Source organism: Carassius carassius, chromosome 46 (genome assembly GCF_963082965.1).
Source record: "Carassius carassius chromosome 46, fCarCar2.1, whole genome shotgun sequence".
NCBI lineage: Eukaryota > Metazoa > Chordata > Actinopteri > Cypriniformes > Cyprinidae > Carassius > Carassius carassius.
In genome coordinates, this window is record NC_081800.1 from 4579973 (window position 1) to 4605497 (window position 25525).

Genomic DNA, 25525 nt, shown 5'->3' on the forward strand with positions numbered 1-25525 from the left:
TCCCCTCCCACAGTGGCGAGTATTGTTCTGCACATATCCCTCTCCTTGCGATACCAAGCCATTCCATGTTTGTATTAATAGTCTTATTTTAGTTTCTTGTTTTCATAGTGTTGTTTTAGTTTCTTGTTTTCATAGTCTTGTCTTAGGTTCTTGTTTTCATAGTGCTATCTTAGTTTCTGGTTTTCATACTCTTGTTTCAGTTTATAGTTTTCATAGTCTTGTGTCAGTTTATTGTTTTTATAGTCAAGTCTTTTCCTTGCCTTACCCTCCTTCTCGTGTTTTGACCCATTTGCTCTGGTTACTGGATTACCCCTCTTGTCTACCCCTCTGGATATTGTTAGCTCATCGAAGACCCACGCTTGCCCTAGGATTATTCTTGTGTTTTTCCCTCTAAGTACCTGTTTGCCATTGTTTGACCCATGCCTGTTATGATCACGCCTCTGTCCAATAAAAGCTTGAACAAGGATCCGCACATCTCTCAAATAATAAGCCTCATTAGAATTATACACTTGTAATTATTTGTTAGATACTAGTAATTATTTATTAGATACTAGTACTTATTGATTAAATACTAGTACTTATTCGTTAGATACTAGTACTTATTTCAATACTGATATATATAGTTACTAGTAACAAATTACAGTAAATGTTTTTGCTATTGACTTTCAAGGGGATCCGTCATTGAGATATCAACTATTACATTTTTTGACTAGTATGTATTCTACTAGTGACTAATACTTAATTTTTATGTACTGGTAGTTATTCATTAGGTATTAGTATGTATTTTTTAGATACTAGTACTCATTCAGTAGATACTAGTACCATTTATATATAGTAATTATTCATTAGATACTAGTACTTATTATGTTAAATAAGTATAAACTTATTATGTTATACTTACTATATTAAACAAGGAAAGATTACAAACCTGTTGTCCAACAAAATTATAATGATATGTTTCAGTCCAAATTCACTTCACAACATCAGTGGAGTCGTTGATATAACTTATTATTGTAATCTGACATGGTTTCATTAAATGGAATAAGGCAGAAATCATGCCACTTTTTATCATTCTACACAGTGAAAACGGCTACAGTATATCGATAAGCATTGCATTTTAAACTTTTTTTTTTATATTCACGAGATGGCTTGAAGAGCACAGATAAAACCATTTGTTGTCGCAGTCATTGTTTATTTTCTTCATGTTTCACTGGTAAATGTCTATCTGCATGTTATTCAGCTACTAGGCTACAACTACAGTGAAAGCTGAATTTCCTGGAACATCATCAGTGAGTCTCACTTGTGGAAATTCAGCGAACTTTGAGGTAAACATTTGCAAATCCTTACTTTTTTCTCAAGAAGGGTTATATTTGTTTATAAATTTTATTTAGAATTAATAACCATAATCATTATTAATTAGATTGATATATAAAAAAAAATCTGGGCCAAAATGTGCAGCCATACAACTACAGCAAACCTGGTATTTTATTTTATTAAAAAAAAGAAAAGAAAGAAAGAAAATGCTTGTATGAAAACTATAAGGTTTGGAATTTGAGTGCCCTGTACAGAATAGTAATGTGTCTGTAGCACCAGTGTGCCCTGTACAGAGCATTAATGTGTCTGTAGCAACAGTGTGCCCTGTACAGAATATTAATGTCTCTGTAGCACGAGTATGCCCTGTACAGATCATTAATGTGTCTGCAGCACCAGAGTGCCCTGTAAAGAAAATATTAATGTAAAAACATTCAGTTTATGCAGCACCAGTGTGCTCTGTATAATGTAAAAACATTCAGTGTCTGCAGCACCAGTGTGCCCTGTACAGAACTTCAATGTGTCTGTAGCAACAGTTTGCCCTGTATAGAGCATTAATGTGTCTGTAGCACTGGTGTGCCCTGTACAGAACATTGTGTCTATAGCACCAGTGTACTCTCTACAATGTAAATGTAGGGTGGTAATGGAAGAGGAATCAGTTGCAGGGATAACAAAGATTTATTGAGTTTCAAACACAAAACAGGAACTAAGCCACATTCCAAGAGGACAACCAGAAGAGATTCCAGCCAAGTCCATGAAGGTGTATGTCAGCTGAACAGTAGGCATATAGGGGAGGGGTTCCCGAGCAAATGGCAGAGAGTAACAGTCCAAGAGCAACAAGACAGTCCAGTTCTCCAATGAACACCAGGGGACCGAGAACAGAGAGGGATGGGAGGGAGGAGGCAGACAGTAGGGAGTCCAACAGCCAGAGCCAAAGGGGAAGCTGTGGAGCAAAATGGGCAAGGGAGAAAACAATAACAATAACAAAACTAAAAAGGCAGGAGCTCAAAAAACAAGGAACTAGATAGAACTGAACTAAATCAAAAGAAAACCCCTAATATCAGAAGGTATAAAATAAATGAAAAGAAAAACAAACAAGACTAGACTAGACTAGACTAGACTAGACTAGACTGCAGCAGCAGGCACAAGATCAATCAACAGATACAAGAGCCATGTTAACTCAGCAGAGCAGAAATTCAATCTGACACAGGACAGAAAACAAGAGGGGAATATAAAGGGTGAGTAACGATCTAAAACAGGTGTAACCTTAACGAGATAATGAGGTAACCAGAGGGGCGGGGTAACAATAGACAATAGAGCACATGGCAAACAAACCAACTGACAGCTATGTGCTCCAGACAGACCAGGGGCCCGTTCTTCGTACATCGCTTATTACATCCGAGATCAAATGACACATCCAAGATGATATCATCGTGCTAATCATGATCCGGCTAATTGGGTTCTTCGAACACACCTGTTGTGTATGATTAGTATCGCTGGATTGAGTTATCTGAGATAATTGCGCGTTCATGTGTTGGCTTAAAAGGGGATATGTATCGATACTCGAAACCATGATCAGGAGTGCAGCGATTGACTGGTGGCAAGACGGCAATGTAATGACATCATATAATTTAAAATGACACCCGACGAAAAACTTGACAAATTTCTGGACTTTTATAAGGAAACAGCCAAGCAAACAAAACTACATAAATGTTATAATAGATACATGAAACAGATAATAGATACATGTTTTTATATATATATATTTTTTTCATGATTCCCAATTATTTAGATTCGCAATTAATAATAGTTGTGCAGTCTTTACATTTTTATTTCAGTGTAGAAATTATCTATTCATTTCATTTTATATTTGGACATATTTGCTACGTGACAGCATTAATGAAAGTTTCTTAAGGGTCAATATCATGTTATCTGCATCTCCTGCACTCCATCAAGCAACTCTTAAAATAGCAGACATCACTCAAAATAATGCACGACTCTATTATCTTTATAGCATGTGTGTAAGACTCTAATACAATTATGAAGTAATAGTACTTTTATGACAAATAAATATTTCAGTGAGTAAAACTGGCTGTCTATAGTAGGCTGTTATGGACTACACAGCATTTTTATATTATTTTAAAATATTTTTTTTTATGATTATTATTTTAAATTATTGTCCCTGGATCAGTACGATACACTTGTAATAAAGTACCGGTGGTAGCAGACATATTTTGAGTATCAGTTCTGGTTGAAAAGTAGCGATCTAATCCTGTTTACATGAAATAAGCCTGCTCCCGAGCAGGTTTAAGCTTATGGACCTGTTGCTATGACAGCAGCTCCGGGATGAGCTTCGAAGAACCAAACGATCCGAGATCACGCCAAATCGTCAACATTCAAATCCAGCTAACTGAGTTAGCGACGTACGAAGAACGGGCCCCAGGACACAACATAAACAAACCCAGATCAGGCCGGCGCCTTGACAGTAAAAACATTCAGTGTCTGTAGCACCAGTGTTTTCTGTACTATGTTAAAACATTCAGTGTCTGTAGCCCCAGTGTGCTCTGTACAGAACATTAATGTGTCTGTAGCAACATTGTGCCCTTAAAGAACATTAATGTGTCTGAAGCACCAGTGTGACCTGTACAATACAAAAACATTCAGTGTCTGTAGCAACAGTGTGCCCTGTACAGAGCATTAATGTGTCTGTAGCACCAGTGTACCATGTACAGAGCATTAATGTGTCTGTAGCACCAGTGTACCATGTACAGAGCATTAATGTGTCTGTAGCAACAGTGTGCTCTGTACAGTGTAAAAACATTAGGTGTCTGTAGCACTGGTGTGCCCTGTACAGATCATTAATGTGTCTGTAGCAACAGTGGGCTCTGTACAATGTAAAAACATTCAATGTCTGTTGCACTGGTGTGCCCTGTACAGAACATTAATGCACCAGTGTACCCTGTACAGAATATTAATATAAAAACATTAATTGTCTGTAGCACCAGTGCTATATGCAAAAAACAACAACAATAATAAAATAAATAAATAAATCATTAAAAAGTTAACATACAGCCTCAGTATGATACTTATTGTTTTTACTGGTGGAAAAATAGGAAAATAACAGATAGTAAAATTGCTGTCTTATCTCCATCCTGCCACCAGAGGTCACTCGATGACCAACAAACACATTAGGCTACTATTGATAACTAGGATAACTTTGGTCTTAAAAGTTGCTAGTAACTAAATAATAAGCACTGGTTCTATTTTTTCTTAACAAGAATAATATAATTAAAAATACAAGTCACGATTGGTATGAGTACTAGTATCTAATGAATAAGTACTAATAACTTTACAAAAGACACTAGTACGAATAAACACTATACCTAAAGAATAAGCACTAGTAGCTAATGAATAAGTATTAGTACTTAATGGAAAATATACTAGTATCTAAAAAATAACTACTAGTACCATGAAAATAGAAACTGGTACGGATTACAGATTAAATGTTAAAATGGCTTTCCATACGCATAATGCTCCGTCAAAAATGTCCGGACGTGAACGCTTGTGCGCGTGCACTCTCTCTCACTCCTCCCACATGACGGAGGCACGCATTTGTTTCGACTCAACTCAACTCAAGATGGCAGCTGGAGCTGAGTATGGCTTGAAAAAAATAGTTTGGCAAAGTAAGTTCATGGAGTATTCAGGCGATTTTATGCACACTTCTTGCATGCACAGCCTCATGCTTCGTCATTTATAAGAGTTCAACTCCGAGGAGGAGCTGTCAGAATTTTAAAGAGATGAGTTTATTCTGGGTTTGCACGAAGGAGTCACAGTCGTTTGTTTAAGCGTTTGGTTTGGTGATTAATAAGGAAACAATGTGGATTGTGTTCCGTTTTTTGCGCCATGTTTGTCTCATTAAATGTCCACACTGTTTATGTTAGCTGCTCTGCTAATGTTAGCAAGTCCAGTTCAGTTTCACCACTGAGTGCTCACTTTGACAATTCTGCTCTGGCTGTTTCCGTTTGAAGTGTTGCGGGACGCGGAGTGTTTGATGATGTCATAATGGAACTTCAGTTCTCACGCGCCCATGTGTTACATTCTGTGAAGTTTATCAATGACTTCCTGTCGGCTGTGTTCTGGACTGTCATATGTGTTCACACCATTTGATGACGATTAGCCATAACACAAAGTGATTTTGCAATGTTAAATATGTGGATTCAAAGGCTGATGATATTTGTGTATGTGTGTGTTTTTCAAAGTATTATAAATGGTTAGGCTGCACTTTCACAAATATATTTCAAGGGGGTCGACACCAGATTTCCAAGACCAATGGCTCAGATTATTTTAATATATTATTTTTAAATAATATAACTTAATCAGTATATGAATACATCCACAAAAAAATAAAGATATACATGTAAATTAACATTTATGAAATTTACCAAATAGTATTTTCCACACATATGCATACATATTCATTTATAATATTTACAAGATGTTTATATATATATATATATATATATATATAAACATTGCATTCTTAAAGCAGGAAAAACTCAAAACAGGAAGTAAAGCTTCTTGGAAATGTTTCTTGATTTTCAGTTCTATGGTGCGTCAGCAAAACCGATTCACTGCTATAACTAACAGTTTCCTTTATGTGGCATCACAGGAATCAAGGACACCCTCATTGCCGACTGCAGAAAGTCAGAAGTATGGAAGGTAAGTTTGAACGATTTCTTTCTTTCTCTTCCCCCTGAGGGTTTCTATTTATATTTAGCAAATTTGTGGTCTTTAAGATCTCCCACTGAGCTAATGCAGTATTGACTCCGGCTTTAATTCTCTGCTGTATATTAAACACAGAAGCTGGCTGACCTGACTGCTATCACATACAGGACATTTTCCTTACTATATACTAAACAAAAACACACTGTTTCTGGTAACCTCTTATATACATAAAATTACCACAATATCATAACAACAAACCCTGCAAACTTGACAAATTTAACATGCTTTTGAAAATCGAGTATTTATTTGATCTTGATAAGATGGCGGCTTGCTTCTTCCATGAGGGATTTGGCGTCACGGTATCTTTGTTTCCAGTCAGACCGTTAAAGAATGTGATAAACACGTTTTTTTTTTAAAATCCTGTGGAATTCAACCAATCAGATGACGACTTTATAGCTCCTGAGGTGTTTCCAGTTTTGTTTGTCATATGCATCAGACGTTCAGCCAACGGTCCGTGGGCATGATGATGTCTGAGGCTGAGATTGCTGCTCACACTGTATGTTTGTTTTTGCATGCTACCAGCAAGGAAACCTATCTCATCACATTCATTTCAGATGAATGCAAGCTAAACTCTACTAAAGCGTTATTGATTTTTCTGTGCCATTGTAGATTCAGTAGTAGGGATGTAGCAATTCACTCAACTCCTGATTCGATTCACAGTTTTGATTTCACGATTCGATTTGATTCACTATTTTTACAAAATAAGATTTAAGACAAGTTAATTACAAATTAAAAATTAAATGTTTCCTTTTATTATTGCTTGGGCAAAATGCTGGACGTTTCTTTGTGAAAATGAAATATAACAGTATGATAATATAGCACTTGCATATTATTGCTCTTTTGTTGGTTTTGAATGCTTCCTCATTTGTAAGTAGTTTTGAATAAAAGCGTCTGTTAAATAACCAAATGTAATGTAAATAACAAAACAAGCCCCAAATCAAATAAATAACTAAGAAAATAAAAAAAAATCTCTTCATACAGTATTAACAAAATAAGGCTTTGTGTGCTCTTTGCATTTAACATTAGAGGCAACCATTGCATTTTAATCACGATCCAAACAAAGATGCTGCATACATGCAATATGAACAGTTTTTAATCTAAATTAGAAATTTGAAGCAAAAACGGAATGATTTGACTTGTTTTGTGAAACTATACATAAAAATATCTGCATAAAACTTCAGCGGACGAGCTGAACGAGATGCAGATTCACTCTCTGCCAGCAGATGGTGCTTAAAGCGTTTCCCTGGTTACCGCTGTAAACAAAGCAGCGCTGCACTTCTGAACACTCAGAGCCATAGAGAGAGAGAGTTGCGACAACGGAAGTTCGAAATGTTTGGTTGTCACGTGATTCATGTAGACTTCAAATAGTTCCAGGAAGTGCATTGGCAGCCATTCAAACTGATAGAGTAGAGTAAGAAAACTGTGATTTCTGGTAATAAGGAGTCAATAAATGCATTTATTTTATATATTTATACAACACACCGACATATGTATGTAGCATGAGTATGTAGTTATAGCGATGTTGTTTTTAAAATATCAAATCAGGTAATTTTTGAGGATTAGTGTTCAATTACCGTTATTTTAAAAACGTAACTCATTTCAGGCTAACGTTAAGTTGTATAAACACTGAATTAAGAGAACAGATTTTACAATTAATAGGGTGTTCGTTACTAACTTTATTCACCTACAATCCTAGCCTAATCTGTTAGTTCTCTGATAACATCCCTTAAATCTACTCATTTAATGATAATAATCTACTAGAAGGTTTTAACTTTTTTTTTTTAACAATTTATTGTTATTTAGATGTACTGATAATATACAATCGTATTATTTAAACGGCTTAAAGCGTTTCCCTGGTTACCGCTGTAAACAAAGCACTTATGAACACTGCAGGTGGGGCTTAAAGCGTTTCCCTGGTTACCGCTGTAAACAAAGCACTTATGAACACTCCAAGTGGAGCTTAAAGGGTGATTCTCGCGAAATTAGACTTATGAGGTGTCATGAAACATTTTGATGATAAAAATAAATGCTATCAAAATAAGAAAGATACAGTTATAAACATCTCTTCATCTACTATTTTGCACATGATTTCAAATTACATCATAAATACAAATTTATTTATTTTTTTCACATTTAAGGGAAAATTTCTCATTACCGCAACGTGTCCATGACTGGATTTGGGTTCTTTGAGGTGGAATTTTTTATAATTAAAAATTATAAAAAATAAAAAGCTTCAGTGCATGTTGTACTATAAACATTTACAGTAAATAAACATGTGGTATTTGGTGATCATTGGTAAATGTAGTAAAAATAATAAGGAATATAAATGTGTCCAAGACCAATTTTCTCATCCTCCGCAACAATTTTCAATCATTGTTTAAGTCCTCAAGGAACTAACATTTTCAAGGAGTTTTGCTGGAAGGGACATAATTGACTGTGACACTCAAGATGGCTACCAGGTAAGCAGTTCTTATTTTTTTTCTCCAGATAAAAGTTAACATTTTGTTTGTCAAAGTACCTACACAACTTTTTAGTTCTCATTACCGAAACATGAGTTTGTGAAGTTTTAAAAAATGTTTCCGGTTTAATTTTTTGATTACTATATACCCCATTATGGTCTAAATATAAAAAGATAGGGAAAGTTTAGCTAACCCTCATTTAGCTTCCACAGTAAGCAAAAATGTTTAAGGTCGCTCATCCTCCGCAACACCATTATCATTCACCGCAACAATTGAAGGCCTGTTGCGGTGGAGATACTCAATGTTTCAGTAATGAGAAAAAGACTTATGAAGGAGGAACGTGCACTATAACTCTTGCTAATTTCAATATAACTTGATATTTGCCTTAAACACTTCTTGAACAGATTGCGTAAACAAAATAGCTATAACAACCCCCCCAGCAGGGCTCACTAATTTTTCATTTTTATGAAGTGCTTCCACAAAAAGGAGTATGAATGCAGTATAGGCCACCTACTATAAATGTAATATTTAATTAAATTATTTAATTTTTTACTGTAAAACAATGTATTTCTATGTCTTTTTTATAAAATGTTACATTCAATCAAGATGATATTGTATATTTTGTTACAGGCAAGCATCAGTTGAAAAGAAAAGGGCATCAGCGAAAGACAGGCTTGCAAAGCATAGGGAAAAAATATATAGTAATCCAGTGTTTCTTGAGGAGTACAGAAGAAAGGAGAGAGAAAGGTCAGGGGACAGGGCGATAATAGGGAGCAAATATAACTTGGATTAATTGTTTTGACCAACACTTGAACTCATTCCCACACAGACACATGTACGCGCACAGAAACATAAGTACACACACACACAAACACACAGTTGCTGACATGGAAATGTGAAGGCTGACATAATTGTACAGTATACACTATATTGTAGATACACACACTCTCTTTCACTAATATCACACACAGACATGTGTGTGTGCGTGCTTACACTCACACACACACATGCACACACAAACACACACACACACACACACCTACCATTCATAAATGAAAAATTGTGTGCAAATTGTGTCCAAAGTTTGTATTTATGTCAGTGCTTACTGCATTTCACCTTTCATTATTTTTTTCTTTTTCAGGTATCGGAAACGTAAAGAAAATGGTAAATTTAAGACTACTCAGGACCTCACAAGTAGACAGCATGAGAGAAAAAAAAATGTGGAAGAAAATTCGGCAAAATATTACAGAAAAAAAAAAGCAAGAGCAAGCACTTCTAGATCTAACCCCAACATCTTCATTAAGTGAGACAGAAAATTCCTTTGGAAATGAAGAAAAAAACAGACAGGAACTAGACACAAATAATGAAAGTCTGAACAGAACACCAGCAAAAGAAAGTTTAGACCTGAAAGGGCCAATTGAGGCATCCACCCCCCAGAGAACACGGCCAGTCATTAAAAAAAGAGAGCGGGCATCAAGGACTGTGGCCAAATTAAGAGCAAAACTAAGGTATGTTGAAGAGAAACTTAGGGCAAAGAAAACACAACTGCTGACACTAAACAGAAAAATTAGAAGGCTGGCGGCTAATAGAACAAAAAGTGCAATGCTACCAGCAAATATTTCACAGAGGATCAGTATCAGAGAGGCTAAAAAGGGACTGATGATCAATAGCAGGCGCAAACAACTTGTCAAGGTTGTGAGCATGTTCCTACATCGGGATGATGTCTCAACTATCATAAATGGCAAGTCTGGAGAGATTCGTCGTAAGGGACAAATTTATAGAAAAAGAGCACTCACAGACACCTTGGCAAAACTCCATCAACGCTTCCTTGTTGAACATCCTGAGCAAACAGTGTCCAAAGCTCAGTTCTTTAGATTGAGGCCATTTTGGATTATTAGGCCTAAAGTTAAAGACAGAGAGACGTTTGCATGTAAAATACATGAGAACATTGGCTTTAAATTAAAAAGAATGCAACAACTGGGTATCATTGAAACATCAAGCCCAGAGGATCTTGTGCAGTCCAGTGTGTGTGACACTGGCAACATGTCCTGCATGTACGGCAGATGTAAAAAATGCATTGAAAAGACCTTTCCCACATCCTTAGATCCTCTCACTCAGGGGAACACTGTCATCTGGCAAGAGTGGGTCACAAGGTCTGTCACTGTAACAAAGACCCTCAAGGATGGATCTACAGAGGAAAGGCAGACAAAGAAAATGGTACTCGAAAAACGTATCTCATCCATTGAGCGGTTGCTGGCCCTAACAACAGAACACCTTCCAGGTTTTGCCATTCACATGTTTAATGTCAAGAACCAATATTTGTCATTGAAAGCAATGAAAGATACCCTGACAGATGATGCTGTTGCTGTACATGTGGATTACAGCGAAAATTACAGCTGCAAATATGCCAAAGAAATCAAGGACACCCATTTTGGAACTGGGAATGATCAGGTAACCCTCCACACCGGGGTACTCTATCTCAGTAGGGGCAGAGTGGAAGCCTTCGCATCCCTCTCATCATCTCTACAGCACGATGCAGTGGCAACCTGGGCTCATCTTGACCCAGTGCTGAGATACATACGAGGAAAGTATCCTGAAGTCCACAACCTACATTTCATTTCAGATGGCCCAACTTCCCAGTATAGAAACAAAACATCTTTCTATCTAGCCTCCACTGTGCCCTTTATGCATGGATTTGAATGGGTGACCTGCAACTATACTGAGGCATCACATGGCAAAGGTGCACCAGATGGAGTTGGTGGGGCCTTGAAAAATCTCTGCATTTTACCTGACATATGGGCAAAACACAAGAAATGCTCATGAATGAGTTACAGTTGAGGGAAAACATGATTGGTACAGAGCAGTCGTTCCAGTTGTTTGTTTTAGTTGTTTGACCAACTCATAAATCGAGTTGCTGCTATTCAAGTTCTTCACATTAAATTATTCTCAGAAAAAGGTTGTGTGGTTCAATGTCAGGACCAAAGTGTTTTAGCTAAACAAAATTCTTTTTACAAGAGCACATGATGCTGTTACATTTAAATGTTCTCAGGACCACATGACGATATGTTACATTGAAAAAGTTCTCATCACATGGTTGTATGTTTAACTAGAATGATAAAATGTATACTAATGGTTGTATAATTGTTAGTACTTCAGTGTAGGCTACATGACATGATTCTTAAGAAGAGCATAAGATTGTAACTTGTTAACACAAGGCATGGTACTGCGATGATTACTATAAATGAGAAAATGAAACACTGTTTATGAAATAAATGTTCTTTTAAAAATTGTATGAGTATTAAATATGTAAAATAGGTTTAGGCATCAAACCCCTTTGTCAACAGTGAATGTGTGAGCTAAATATCATTTCCGAAACATTGATCCTCATTACCGAAATGGCATTTTCATTACCGCAACATGTATATTTTTTACAAATTAAGCAATAATTAGATAATCATACTTTGTTTTAAAATGTATATACATATTATACAACACTGCTTATTTAAGGTCTGCTACATGACAAATGTGTATGGTATCTTTTAGTAAAACAATTAAATAAAAGAAATTGTAAATCATCACGCATGTTTCGGTAATGAGAGAAAATAAGGATATTACAAAAAATAATAAATATGAAAAAGTAATCTCTCCAGAGTTTTACATAGCTTTGAGCATGAGTAATAAGGGTCTACTTTAACATTAGCCAAAAATACAAATTTTTAACCATATATTTAATGTAATGTCATGTTGCGGTAATGATAATATTTTATGGACTTCATCTAAAAAATTAAATTATATAGGAAATATTTTTTTAAATCTTCTAAAAATAATGGTTATAGTAAGTTCAGACCTCAATCTTATATGTGCAAAAAGAAAATTGGCTTCAAGGGCATTTTAAAAATTCTGATGCTAGACACCTTCTATATCTGGATTTCATGAGAATCACCCTAAAGCGTTTCCCTGGTTACCGCTGTAAACAATGCACTTGTGAACGCTGCAGCAGGTGGAGCTTAAAGCGTTTCCTTGGTTTCCGCTGTAAACAAAGCAGCGCTGCACTTATGAACTTTAATATGCATTGTGCAGAGGCAAGAGGGAAAAAATACCATCTAAACTTTTCTAAAGACAATAAGTTCCCCTCAGACATACATTCATATAAACTCCTGCCTCTAATTGAATCACGATTTGTTTTGCATCTCAGCCAATTTAAGTTGTCACATTTTGGATCGATTTTCAACCGGCTTGTGGTTAATCGTTACATCACTATTGAGTAGAAAAAAATGTTTAGACTCTTTTTCTCTAATTCCAAACACAATGGATGAAACTGAATTAAGAGAACAGATTTTACAATTAATAGGGTGTTCGTTTCTAACTTTATTCACCTACAATCCTAGCCTAATCTGTTAGTTATCTGATAACATCCCTTAAATCTACTCATTTAATGAGTAATAATCTACTAGAAGGTTTTAACTTACAATTTATTGTTATTTAGATGTACTGATAATATACAATCGTATTATTTAAACGGCTTAAAGCGTTTCCCTGGTTACCGCTGTAAACAAAGCACTTATGAACACTGCAGGTGGAGCTTAAAACGTTTCCCTGGTTACCGCTGTAAACAAAGCACTTATGAACACTGCAGGTGGAGCTTAAAGCGTTTCCATGGTTACCGCTGTAAACAAAGCACTTATGAACACTGCAGGTGGAGCTTAAAACGTTTCCCTGGTTACCACTGTAAACAAAGCACTTATGAACACTGCAGTTGGAGCTTAAAGCGTTTCCCTGGTTACCGCTGTAAACAATGCACTTGTGAACGCTGCAGCAGGTGGAGCTTAAAGCGTTTCCTTGGTTTCCGCTGTAAACAAAGCAGCGCTGCACTTATGAACTTTAATATGCATTGTGCAGAGGCAAGAGGGAAAAAATACCATCTAAACTTTTCTAAAGACAATAAGTTCCCCTCAGACATACATTCATATAAACTCCTGCCTTTAATTGAATCACGATTTGTTTTGCATCGCAGCCAATTTAAATTGTCACATTTTGGATCGATTTTCAACCGGCTTGTGGTTAATCGTTACATCACTATTCAGTAGTGGCATGGATTTATTTTTTATTTTTTAAATCTGGCATTAAATAAAAACTCACAAATTAGTTCTAAATGCATGTTATAGATCCATTTGTCTTTTCTGACCTCCTAAAAGCCCCTAAAATTGCATCTGCTTCCAGTTTTTGAGAGTGCAAAGCCTTCCTCACAACATCCTATTAACAACCGATACACAAAACCAAGTCCTACCCAACAAGTTTTGTCACAATATAGAAGATTAGATCTGTTTCTACTTTAGCTTCATCACAACTTTAACAGAATGCTGTGGAAAATGATGTTCAGTTTATGTGTGATAGTGAACTCACAAATCTGAATGGCTGTTTAAATCATAATATATTGCATCATCAAATACCGGCACACGTCTAGTGCACAGGACTTCAGAGGCAGAGTCAGTCAGAGATTCGGAAGAGCAAGTTGTTCTTTTCAACATTTTTTAGTTGGAATAAGGTTTGCATCTTATGTGTATTAAAAACTAAATAGTAATACAATAAGGTCTAATTGGTACTTTAACTACCATTAAGTAACACCATATTTGTTTTACAGTATGTATTAATATTTGAATAATATGTTCGCTAATAAAATGAATGGTCAATTAAATAATCGTAATAATACATTATATAAATTTTAGTAATGTATTGGTCAATATGAAAATAAAAATTATGTAAGATTAATCAGTGTTTTTCATTGTAGGAGGTACATGTATTTTTAATGCATATAACTAAATTTAATAAGTGGAATCTTATTGTAAAGTGTGTTACACTATTTTGAGGTGACATTCTGTTTCATTGCATTTACACAATTAAGTAAATAAGTAATATTAATGAATTTATACCTACCCAAGGGCTTGGTTTATGGTCAGTTGTTTAGTTTATTACTATATTAAGGATGTGCAACAAGGGTACAGCAAACAAAAAATTACTGAATTAATAGGGCTGGACGATTAATTGAAAAGTAATCGAAACCGAAATTCAGAACCTCTAACCAACGTAATTTTCCCATGTCGGTTATTTTGGTTTTTTAATCCTGTTAATACTTCCCCCTTAAAAGCATACTACCGCGTGTGTAGCCACATGACCCTGCCCCGTCCAGTCAGTGGCATAAAAGCAAAACACGGAGGTGAACGCCGGTTTAACACATATTGATGGCCTTGTGTCTTCACTAAACTTTGTCAGTTGTATTTGTTTTATGGTTTGGACATTCAAGCGATTAGATGATCAGATGTGTATTATTATATCGAGCTACCATGTTAGCGCTAGGGCTGTCAAAAAATAAATAAATAAATCCACATTCGAATGCAAAAATGTTGCATTCGAATTGTAGGTGTCCGTTAAGGAGGCAGCTTTAAGGCCTGCCCCAGGTATACTTCACATTCCGCGTTCCGTTCCGTCTCACACGGCTGCATCCGCACAGCTTTCAGAAGACGGACGAGCCCGATGAGCAGTACCACTTCTGTCATCATTCACCTCGTGCATGCGCTGTTGACAGCCACGCACCGTCCGCGTGCAAGCACTTTTTGAGACCGTGTGGACGGATGCGCGGCTGTCCGCGAGCCCTCTTGATGACGAAAATTACATAATGCGGATGGTGCGCGGATGGTCAAATTATACTTTGGCCTTTATCAGTGGCGCACGAGATGCAATGACAATATAAAAGTGTCATTGCATTAGAATGTTTTTGTTAACCTATACAGTTCAAGCAACTGGATGCAGCGCTGCTGCGATGTTCAGTCAAAATATCACGGAAAAAGAGAATGTGGAGAAGATCTTTTTTTACGTCAAAACTGAAACCAAGCCATTCACACAAACCGCATATTTCACGCATTTCTAGAGGGACATCTTCTGTTACCCTTGCACTGGCGTGTCACACAACAGAGCCACATGTTTAGAAAGCCATGTAAAATTAAGGTGTGCTCAGTTTTTTTTTTAAAATATTTTTTGAGACTTTATGGTGGGTTTTCCCCATCCTACTGCATCTCATGTTTAAATGAAAAATTTACTCTGTGTTATTGGCTTTCACCCCTTTGAATTAAACTATGCATGCACACATGGTGCTGTTTTGTTTATAGTTCTTTAAGCTACTTAATTATAATTGGTTTATAAACATTATTTGAAATATTATGCACTTTTTTTCACAGTCATATTTTCTAATGCTTTGAATAAACGTGCATTAGTAATATTTTGCCCAATGCGCCCTTTTGTGGCCTTAGAAGAGAAGCCAAAAGCTTTTCCTCACCCTAACTAAAATTATGCATTTTAAATTCGAATTTGGATAATATTTAATTGCAAATTCGAATTTAGTTTTTTAGCCATTTTCACAGCCCTAGTTCGCGCAGCTGCATTGTTGCACGAACACTCATATAAACAGTAGCTCTGAAGATCTCGCGCACAGAGGATCGCAGAAACTAGTGATAAATCACAGGACAGCGCTGACAACTAGAGTAGCTTAGAATCTCAAAACTTGTTATAGCATATTTTTCTACTTTTGAAGGAACTAGGCTATTTAAAACCCACAGCTTCAAAATAATATAGAGACGGTATGACTAATTCACACACGCAATCACTCGTACTGGTACTTGTGCTAATTTATCTTTATCTGATCTTTAATTGATCTCTTACACAGAGCAATAATCTATAAAAAATGTTACGAACATAGATAAAATAACTGCTGATAGTGAGCTATGATGTCAGATCGCTCTTTCAGTAGGAAAAAATATCAATATCAAAAATCAATAGGGCTGGGACAATGCGTCGAGGTCATCGATGACGTCGACGCAATAAATACGTCGACGCAAAATATGCGCATCGATTTGTCGACCTGTTTTTATTTCTCTAAAAAACGTTTGCAAAACGTTTACCTTATGTTCGCTGAATATACGCGATGGCCAGATCAAGGGTTTTTTCTGCATTGATCTTTTTTTTTGGGCGGCTGTCAAAGCCTTATTTGATCGGTGAGTGACAGTGACAGGGCGCGTACGAGAGAGAGCCCCGGCTGCGCGCGCACTCACAGTCTTCAAACAACACGAGCGCTTCTTGCTCTCTCTCTCCCTTGTGCATATTAATCAAAATCATTAAACACGATAGAAAAAGGGCAAAACACCAAAGTTTCACACGCGCTCGCGCACTCACAGTCTTCAAACTACACGAGCGCTCTCTCTCTCTCTCTCTCTCTCTCTCTCCCTTGTGCATATTAATCAAAATCATTAAACACGATAGAAAAAGGGCAAAACACCAAAGTTTCACACGCGCTCGCGCACTCACAGTCTTCAAACTACACGAGCGCTCTCTCTCTCTCTCTCTCTCTCTCTCTCTCCCTTGTGCATATTAATCAAAATCATTAAACACGATAGAAAAAGGGCAAAACACCAAAGTTTCACGCGCGCTCGCGCACTCACAGTCTTCAAACTACACGAGCGCTCTCTCTCTCTCTCTCTCTCTCTCTCTCTCTCTCTCTCCCTTGTGCATATTAATCAAAATCATTAAACACGATAGAAAAAGGGCAAAACACCAAAGTTTCACGCGCGCTCGCGCACTCACAGTCTTCAAACTACACGAGCGCTCTCTCTCTCTCTCTCTCTCTCTCTCTCTCTCTCTCTCTCTCTCTCTCTCTCTCCCTCGTGCATATTAATCAAAATCATTAAACACGATAGAAAAAGGGCAAAACACCAAAGTTTCACGCGCGCTCGCGCACTCACAGTCTTCAAACTACACGAGCGCTCTCTCTCTCTCTCTCTCTCTCTCTCTCTCTCTCTCTCTCTCTCTCTCTCTCCCTCGTGCATATTAATCAAAATCATTAAACACGATAGAAAAAGGGCAAAACACCAAAGTTTCACGCGCGCTCGCGCACTCACAGTCTTCAAACTACACGAGCGCTCTCTCTCTCTCTCTCTCTCTCTCTCTCTCTCTCTCTCTCTCTCTCTCTCCCTCGTGCATATTAATCAAAATCATTAGACACGATAGAAAAAGGGCAAAACACCAAAGTTTCACACGCGCTCGCGCACTCACAGTCTTCAAACTACACGAGCGCTCTCTCTCTCTCTCTCTCTCTCTCTCTCCCTTGTGCATATTAATCAAAATCATTAAACACGATAGAAAAAGGGCAAAACACCAAAGTTTCACGCGCGCTCGCGCACTCACAGTCTTCAAACTACACGAGCGCTCTCTCTCTCTCTCTCTCTCTCTCTCTCTCTCCCTTGTGCATATTAATCAAAATCATTAAACACGATAGAAAAAGGGCAAAACACCAAAGTTTCACGCGCGCTCGCGCACTCACAGTCTTCAAACTACACGAGCGCTCTCTCTCTCTCTCTCTCTCTCTCTCTCTCTCTCTCTCTCTCTCTCTCTCTCTCTCTCTCCCTCGTGCATATTAATCAAAATCATTAAACACGATAGAAAAAGGGCAAAACACCAAAGTTTCACGCGCGCTCGCGCACTCACAGTCTTCAAACTACACGAGCGCTCTCTCTCTCTCTCTCTCTCTCTCTCTCTCTCTCTCTCTCTCTCTCTCTCTCTCTCTCTCTCTCCTCGTGCATATTAATCAAAATCATTAAACACGATAGAAAAAGGGCAAAACACCAAAGTTTCACGCGCGCTCGCGCACTCACAGTCTTCAAACTACACAAGCGCTCTCTCTCTCTCTCTCTCTCCCTCTCTCCCTCGTGCATATTAATCAAAATCATTAGACACGATAGAAAAAGGGCGGAACGCCAAAGTTTCACGTGGAGCATTCGGAGATTTTTTTTTCTCCATGGCAGGCTGCTGGCTCCCACAGTTAATTTAAAAAAACAATTTTTTTTTGTAAAAGCACTCTCTGTATTAGCTTAAAGCCCTCAAGTTTACATTGGTTACAGTATTCTTTCAATTGCTCTAAACAAGTATTTTGGGTGACCTTTTTTTATTGAATGCTAGACATCAAGTTGTTATTTTCATCTGTACGAAGAACTTTTTTTCAGTAAGCTAGGCCCTATGTGTTCAGTAAGCTTGTTTCAGTAAGCTATGTGTTTTCAAGGCTTCAAGGTTTTATTGAATGCCATCTCTATACAAGTGCAAAGTAATGCATTCTTAGTCAGTCTTTTATTTTGTAATTTTAAGAGAAATAAACATATATTGCAATGTTAAGGAATTCATGTTTTTTTCATTCAGATATGTAAATCAACATGTATAAATTGTTAGTAGTCAATTAATGGGGAGATAATCGAAGTCGAATCGATCTGGAAAAAGTAATCGATAGATTAATCGATGCATCGAAAAAATAATCGCTAGATTAATCGTTTAAAAAATAATCGTTTATCCCAGCCCTAATAGTCAATCATATTTACAGAACAAACCTTGTTAGCGAACTATGAGGGCAAAAAAACTAAACAGAAACAAAATAATCATTTATTAATCGTAATCGAGGTAAAATGTTCAATTAATCGAGGTTTTTGATTTTAGGCCATAATCGTCCAGCCCTATGACTTAACTACTCCTAATCATACTGAGTGACACTTTGAACGGGGATTTGTTATAATAAAGGGTATTATGATTTGAAAGGGCAAGTGGTATTGAGAACCAGTGTATGATTCATGTTATGTTAATGTTAGAGTAATATGATTAATGATTCACATTCTGCAACTGATGTCAAATCTGTCCTCACAGATCCTCATTCTGGACCGGTTCACCACGCGCCTCCTGTCCTCCTGCTGCAAAATGTCCAATCTCATGTCGGAGGGCATCACAAGTGAGTGAGAGAAGAGGTTTTGCTCCAGCTTCTGTTGAACATCGGGTGTGTCAGACAGAAATCCAGCTGTCTTTGTGTAGTCATTGTGTAGGGAGAGTCGGACGCTCTTGCTTCCTGTGTTTTCCAGAAGGGAAGCTGTTCGTTTCCTTCATATCGAGTAAAAGAATGCACATGTGCTGGACGGGGGGTTATTGTCATAACGTGTTACCTCTCGTTTGTTCACAGTTGTGGAGGACCTGCACAAAAACAGAGAGCCAGTTCTAGAGATGAAGGCCATCTATTTCATGAGACCCACTGCTGAGGTCAGGGCTCAGGAAACACAAATAATAAGCATAATATCACTTATTTTGCTGTGCTGATCTGTTTGTGACCCAGATGCTTTTTATTTGCAGTGTATTGATGCATTTATTAATGACTTCAAACCGAAACCTAAATACAAAGCTGCGTATGTCTTCTTCACTGACTGTGAGTTGATTGTCACAAAAAACAAAGTGATTACGTGTTGTTGTTTTTTTTTTTTCAGCAAGAGTGACATTTTTATTACTTTTATATCAAAATGTCCACAGACTGTCCTGATGATCTCTTCGACAAGATGAAGAAGAACTGTGCCAAGCACATTAAAGTGTGTAAAGAGATCAACATCTCGTTTCTGCCTCTGGAAGCACAGGTGAGTGCATCTAGAGATTCATTTAGCCTGTTATGGTTGAGAGTTGTGTTGTGTTAATGATTGTGTGTGTGTGTGTGTGTGTGTGTGACCTGTACAGGTGTTCACCTGTGAAAACACAGAGGCCTTCAAGAGTATCTACAATCCGAACAGTCAGGACCGAGATCAGACGCTGGAGACAATAGGGAATCAGATCGTAACTCTCTGTGCCACGCTGGAGGAGTATCCTGGAGTCAGATACAAGAAGTACAGTCACTTCACATGTGCTGTAATTACACCTGATACTTGATGATATTTAATCTAGGTTTCGGTAATGAATTCTCTCTTCAATGCAGAGATTCGGCTCTTGGAAGCAAGTTGGCTGAACTTGTGGATAATAAACTGGCACAACATTACGAGTTGGATGATAATTCGAAGAAAAAGGTTAGAGCTGTTTAGTGTTTACAGCAAACTCCCATGACAGTGTGTCTGTTTGATATGGCTGGGTTTAGATATAGACAATACAGCTTTTTCTTAAGATAGACTAATGTTCAATCTAGTGTATTTCAATCTTTGAAAATATTTGTATGAATGTATTTATTTGCAGTGGCTAAGCAGCTATACATGTCTGTTTGGTTGAAGTGAAAGTTTAAGTAAATTCAAATGTTTAAAGCAAGATGTAAAATACAGTACAATACATGGGAATGAAAAAAGAAAAGAGCTTGTTCCACACACTTGTTCAGTGCCTTCAATTCCATGAAGATTTTTAACGATTGATGACAATTAATCGATCAGAATTCGCAATCCATTTAATTGGATAAGACCGTTTGAAAGAACTGATTCATAACAATAAAAATCGAAACCTTGAGGCTTCTTTTTTTTTCCTGTACATCTGTAATGTTGTTCTTTTCCTGATGTGTTCTTATAAGGGATATTTCTGTTGCACAAACTGCCTCTTCAGTGCTTTCTTTTCCCATTCAGGATAAAACGCCGGCACAGCTTCTGATCGTGGATCGTGCGCTGGACCCTGTGAGCCCTATTCTTCACGAGCTCACCTACCAGGCCATGGCTTATGACCTCATACCAATAAAGGACAACACCTATGAGTATGACACCGCAACTTAATTCAGCCGAATCTCCTTTACTTTAACGGACATCCTCGCTCTTAATGTGGTTCTCCTGTGTATTGGTGTTTTCCTGTGTGTTTTCTCTTAGGTACAAGTTAAAGGATGGCTCTAAGAAAGAAGCTTTACTGAATGAAGAGGATGAATTATGGGTCAAATTACGTCACATGCACATTGCTGAGGTCACTGAGTGAGTAGAATTACTTGTTCATGTGAGTTTAATCTCCACTATCTAACACACAAGCATCGGGCGGTCACTTTTCTTTAAATTGGGATGTTTGTGTCAGTACTTTTCAGTTCAAAAGTTTGGGGTTGTAAGATTTTCTATTTTTGTAAGAGGTCCCATTTTCAACAAACTTCTGTATTCTGTAAACCAAGCAGATGTGACTTTAGGCGTAAAGCCTATAAATATCCTTGTTCATGTAACCAGCACTACTGTTTTATTTATTCCAAAGGCAAATCCCCAAACTGGTGAAGGAAATCTCTGCCAGCAGAGAAGAGAAGAAACAGGCTGATGGGAAGGTACAGTATGTGTTTACAATTCATTAGACCTCCAAACAATAACAGTAGTGTCCAGTTACAGATTCCCTCATGTGAGTATGTCATAGATGCCCCTGTCGTTGGCAGATCACAATCGGAGGCCTATCGCAGCTCATGAAGAAGATGCCAGGCTTCCGCAAGCAGATGACTCAGGTAATCGATCCGCCTCACCTGTCCTGTAAGAGTGTGAGATCACACGACACATGTGACTGTGAAAGATCACGTTCAGTCTGCCTATACGTTCAGCAGTGATGGTCCAGGCTGCCTAAAATACTCACTTACAGTTTAATGTTTCCATTTCTCTCCCTCAGAAAACTGTCCACATAAGTTTAGCCGAGGATCTGATGAATCACTACCAGAAGAATGTGGAAAAACTCTGCAAAGCTGAACAGGTAAAGCTTCGAGATGTCTCGAGGGAAAAGGACGCCCTCTTCTGTCCACAGTGTGTCGCACGTGGTCTTTGTGTGTGTCTGGTTTTGTGCTTTGTTTGTAGGATCTGGCTGTAGGTGCTGATGCTGAAGGGCAGAAGGTCAAGGACCCCATGAGGACATTACTTCCTGTGCTGTTACACCCACATGACACCACTGATAAGATCCGGGCCGTCCTTCTCTACATCTTCAGCCTAAATGGTGGATATTTCTGTTTTCTTGTCATATAGAGATTGGTAGATATCTTAACTGTCCAGCTTAGTGTGTTTTCCTGCTGGATGTGTGTTTGTGTGTACTGAGCAGGAACGACAGCGGAGAACCTGAATAAACTGATCCAGCATGTGAAAATCGAGGATGAGAGCGGGTATATCCTGAACTGGAAACATCTGGGAGTTCCCATCCTCTCCACGGTGAGTCTGCAGATGCTTGCCTTCTCCTCCGCCACTGCTTCTTCTCCTGTAGATATCGCATAAGTCAATCATCATTTGGTACTATCACAGTACCAAAGTTTTAGTATGCATACAAACAAAATTACATGACACTCGATGGCATTTTCTAAACCACAGCAAAAGCAAATCTTATTGTTGATTCTGGCGTGTTGATTTTTTTACAGTTCTGATTGGATGCAATACAACTGCAATTTTACAGGGATTTATTTTTGCTGATATAGATTTTTTTTCAAATCTCTCCTCATAACAGCCAAGCATGTTCTCATTTCGTAAACCATCTCGGAGAGACCGGTCAGACAAGGAGACATACAACGTGTCTCGCTGGACACCCGTCATTAAAGACATAATGGAGGTGAGAGACACGTCAGTCACCAACAGTCACGTGTTACAGAGCACAAAGATTTTTATCTGCTTTAACTTATCACTTTTTTGTCCATTACATTAAAATGAAAAAAATTGGGATCAGTAAAAAAAAATGTGAAAAATAATTATTACAATTAAAAGACCGTGTTCTATTTGAATATGTTTTAAAATGTATTTTTTTTCCTGTGATGTAATGCTGAATTATAAGCAGCCGTTACTCCAGTTTCAGTTCTGATCAAAGAGTATGAAATAAAAATAAAAACTTACTGAGCCCAAAACCTTTTAAATGGCAATTCAAGTAATTCAAAAAAATATCTTTTGACAAGACACAACCAAGTTGTATACACAAGTTGCCATATGAAGATATTTATATTGAAATGTGAGAGATTTCTGTCCCTCCATTGAAACTCCATTCCAACCTCATTTTTTAAGCTTCAAATAATATATATTGACATTGTAAAATTAATGAATATAATTCGAGTGGTATAATCCAATTCTTCTGAGGAGACACAGTCTGAATGGTTTTAACACACAAATATTCATTAAATTAATTTTTCATACATTATTGGAAGAGTTAATAAAGATGCCTCTTGTATATTGATAAATCAGCTTGTCTGTTAAACCTGTGTGTGTGTGTGTGTGTGTGTGTGTGTGTGTGTTTTAATGGTAGGATGCAGTGGAGAACAAACTGGAGGTCAAAGACTGGCCGTTTCAGTCTGAATGTCCGTCTGCGTGGAACGGCTCTCGTGCTGTAAGGTAGGGCAGTTCCCAACAAGTCTCTTGCATAACAAATTAATTACTTCCATTTCCTTCATGATAGACCCTTTAAAGGAATATTGTGCTTTCAGTACAACAGCATATGTGACATAGTTTCATGGCAGCTCATCCATCAGTTTAAAACAATACATCCTGAATGTTTCATTATAATTGTTGAGTGTAAAGTTGTAGTCAATGCCTCTTTCTTCGTTCCTCTGGCTGTCAGAGTGGTGAGGTAAGAGTGAAGATCAGCCCTTTGGGTTTTTGGTTGCCTTTTCTGTGTGCACATACAGTATTACACATAATGTTTCATTTCTTTATTTCAAGGTTTTTTTTATAATAAAGTGTAAAGGCTTCTCATTTCCCACTGATGTTCTAATTGCATGATCATACTGTTGACACAGTACTGTTCGAAGTTTGGGGTCAGACAGGTCAGATAGATACTTTTATTGAGGGCATATCGAATTGATCAGAAGTTACCAAATTTATACCAGGCCTATGTAATGCAAAAATTTGGTTTCCTTTTTTTTTTTTTTTTTAATTTTTCTCAGATGCAGTGATTGTTTCCAAGTATTAATTGCTAAGCATTTTTTTTAAATATTGGTTTTAAATAATTACAAATATATTTACCAATAGCCAATAAAATATGTATTTTATTTTTATATTTTATTATTGTGAAATAAATTATTCTTTTTTATAAAATATATATTTTAATAATTTTATTTCATTTTATTTTAGCAAATCAGTATACTAGAATGATTTCTGAAGGATCATGTGACACTGAAGACTGGAGGAATGATGCTGAAAATGTCTTTCAAAAACAAAAAATCTTAAGACCCCAGACTTGATCAGTAATGCATCATGTGATTTAACGTGTCCTTACATGATTGGGTCTGTTTCCTGTCAGTGCGCGGCAGAAGCACAAGGGCAGTTCTCCGGATGATCTCCGGAGCGGCTCGCGGCTCATCATCTTTGTTCTGGGTGGGGTCAGTTACTCAGAAATGCGCTGTGCTTATGAAGTCACACATGCTAATAAATCCTGTGAGGTCATCATTGGTAAGAGTCCATACGAGTGCATAGCATGTTACTAAGCTAACAGTATGATTCAGTAAACCTGAAAAGAGGATTCAAATGCTGCCTGTGTTTTGAAATGCACCCAGATTCAAACAAATGCCTTTATGATTTATCTGCAGGCTCAACAAACATCCTCACTCCACGTGGTCTGCTGGAGGACATTTATAAACTGGGCAAACAACCCATGGAAAGCTTTAACATTGAGGACAAACCCTGAGCAGCCCTGCCCTGCCATATCCTCCTCAGGACTGAAGGGAACGGATTTCAGCTGCTTGTCACCTCACAGCATTCACTTATCACAAAAAAATAAACCAATGTTGTACATGGAACATTTTGAGGTCATTTCATGTCTAAAGTCTCAGTTGTGCTCAGTTTAGGTTACATGTAACAGAAACTCTTCACAACTTCAACTTTGTTGAGGTATTTAGGTATTTAAAATTATAACATCATCCATTGATATGCATCATGAGTAGAGACATTTGTAACACAATTTGTTTGATAACCCTTTAATACAATATAATTATTTTTTAAAAAGAGATCCGCTCTTGACCAGAGCTTTATAAACTGGTGCCTTTTTAATTGTAATTTTTTTTTTTTTTTTTTACCAGTGATAGCGAAATGCTTGCACTGGGTTTTCAGTGACACTTTTCTTTTTCTGTATTTCTATCTCGCGCACTAATTGTATCTTGAAAAAGATGTTTTCATGTTTTGACGATTTGTTTGTGAGTTAATTTGTACATATGTATTGCATGCTTGTGTGCCGTTTGAATGTGTTGCTTG

General features: G+C 37.3%; 1 protein-coding gene across 1 annotated transcript; it reads left to right on the forward strand.

Annotated features, from left to right (window-relative positions):
- The first annotated feature begins 4870 nt into the window (after nt 1-4870).
- Nucleotides 4871-25074, forward strand: LOC132129215 (syntaxin-binding protein 3-like). Its single transcript, XM_059540727.1, has 19 exons — nt 4871-4994; nt 5981-6030; nt 19287-19368; nt 19594-19670; nt 19761-19833; nt 19935-20035; nt 20133-20278; nt 20368-20455; nt 20993-21117; nt 21227-21325; nt 21591-21657; nt 21763-21828; nt 21987-22067; nt 22169-22304; nt 22407-22513; nt 22803-22904; nt 23586-23671; nt 24579-24727; nt 24865-25074. The coding sequence occupies exons 1-19, from the start codon at nt 4907-4909 to the stop codon at nt 24960-24962; spliced, it is 1821 nt and encodes a 606-aa protein (XP_059396710.1). The 5' UTR covers nt 4871-4906; the 3' UTR covers nt 24963-25074.
- The last annotated feature ends 451 nt before the right edge of the window (nt 25075-25525 follow it).

What these genes read in the sequence shown, in the direction of transcription:
- LOC132129215 (XM_059540727.1), top strand. Translation starts at nt 4,907, where the DNA reads ATGACGGAGGCACGCATTTGTTTCGACTCAACTCAACTCAAGATGGCA. An exon ending in ATGATAATTCGAAGAAAAAG is followed by an intron (nt 20,456 to 20,992) that starts GTTAGAGCTGTT and finishes TTTCCCATTCAG; the next exon opens with GATAAAACGCCGGCACAGCT. An exon ending in GAGTTCCCATCCTCTCCACG is followed by an intron (nt 22,514 to 22,802) that starts GTGAGTCTGCAG and finishes TCCTCATAACAG; the next exon opens with CCAAGCATGTTCTCATTTCG.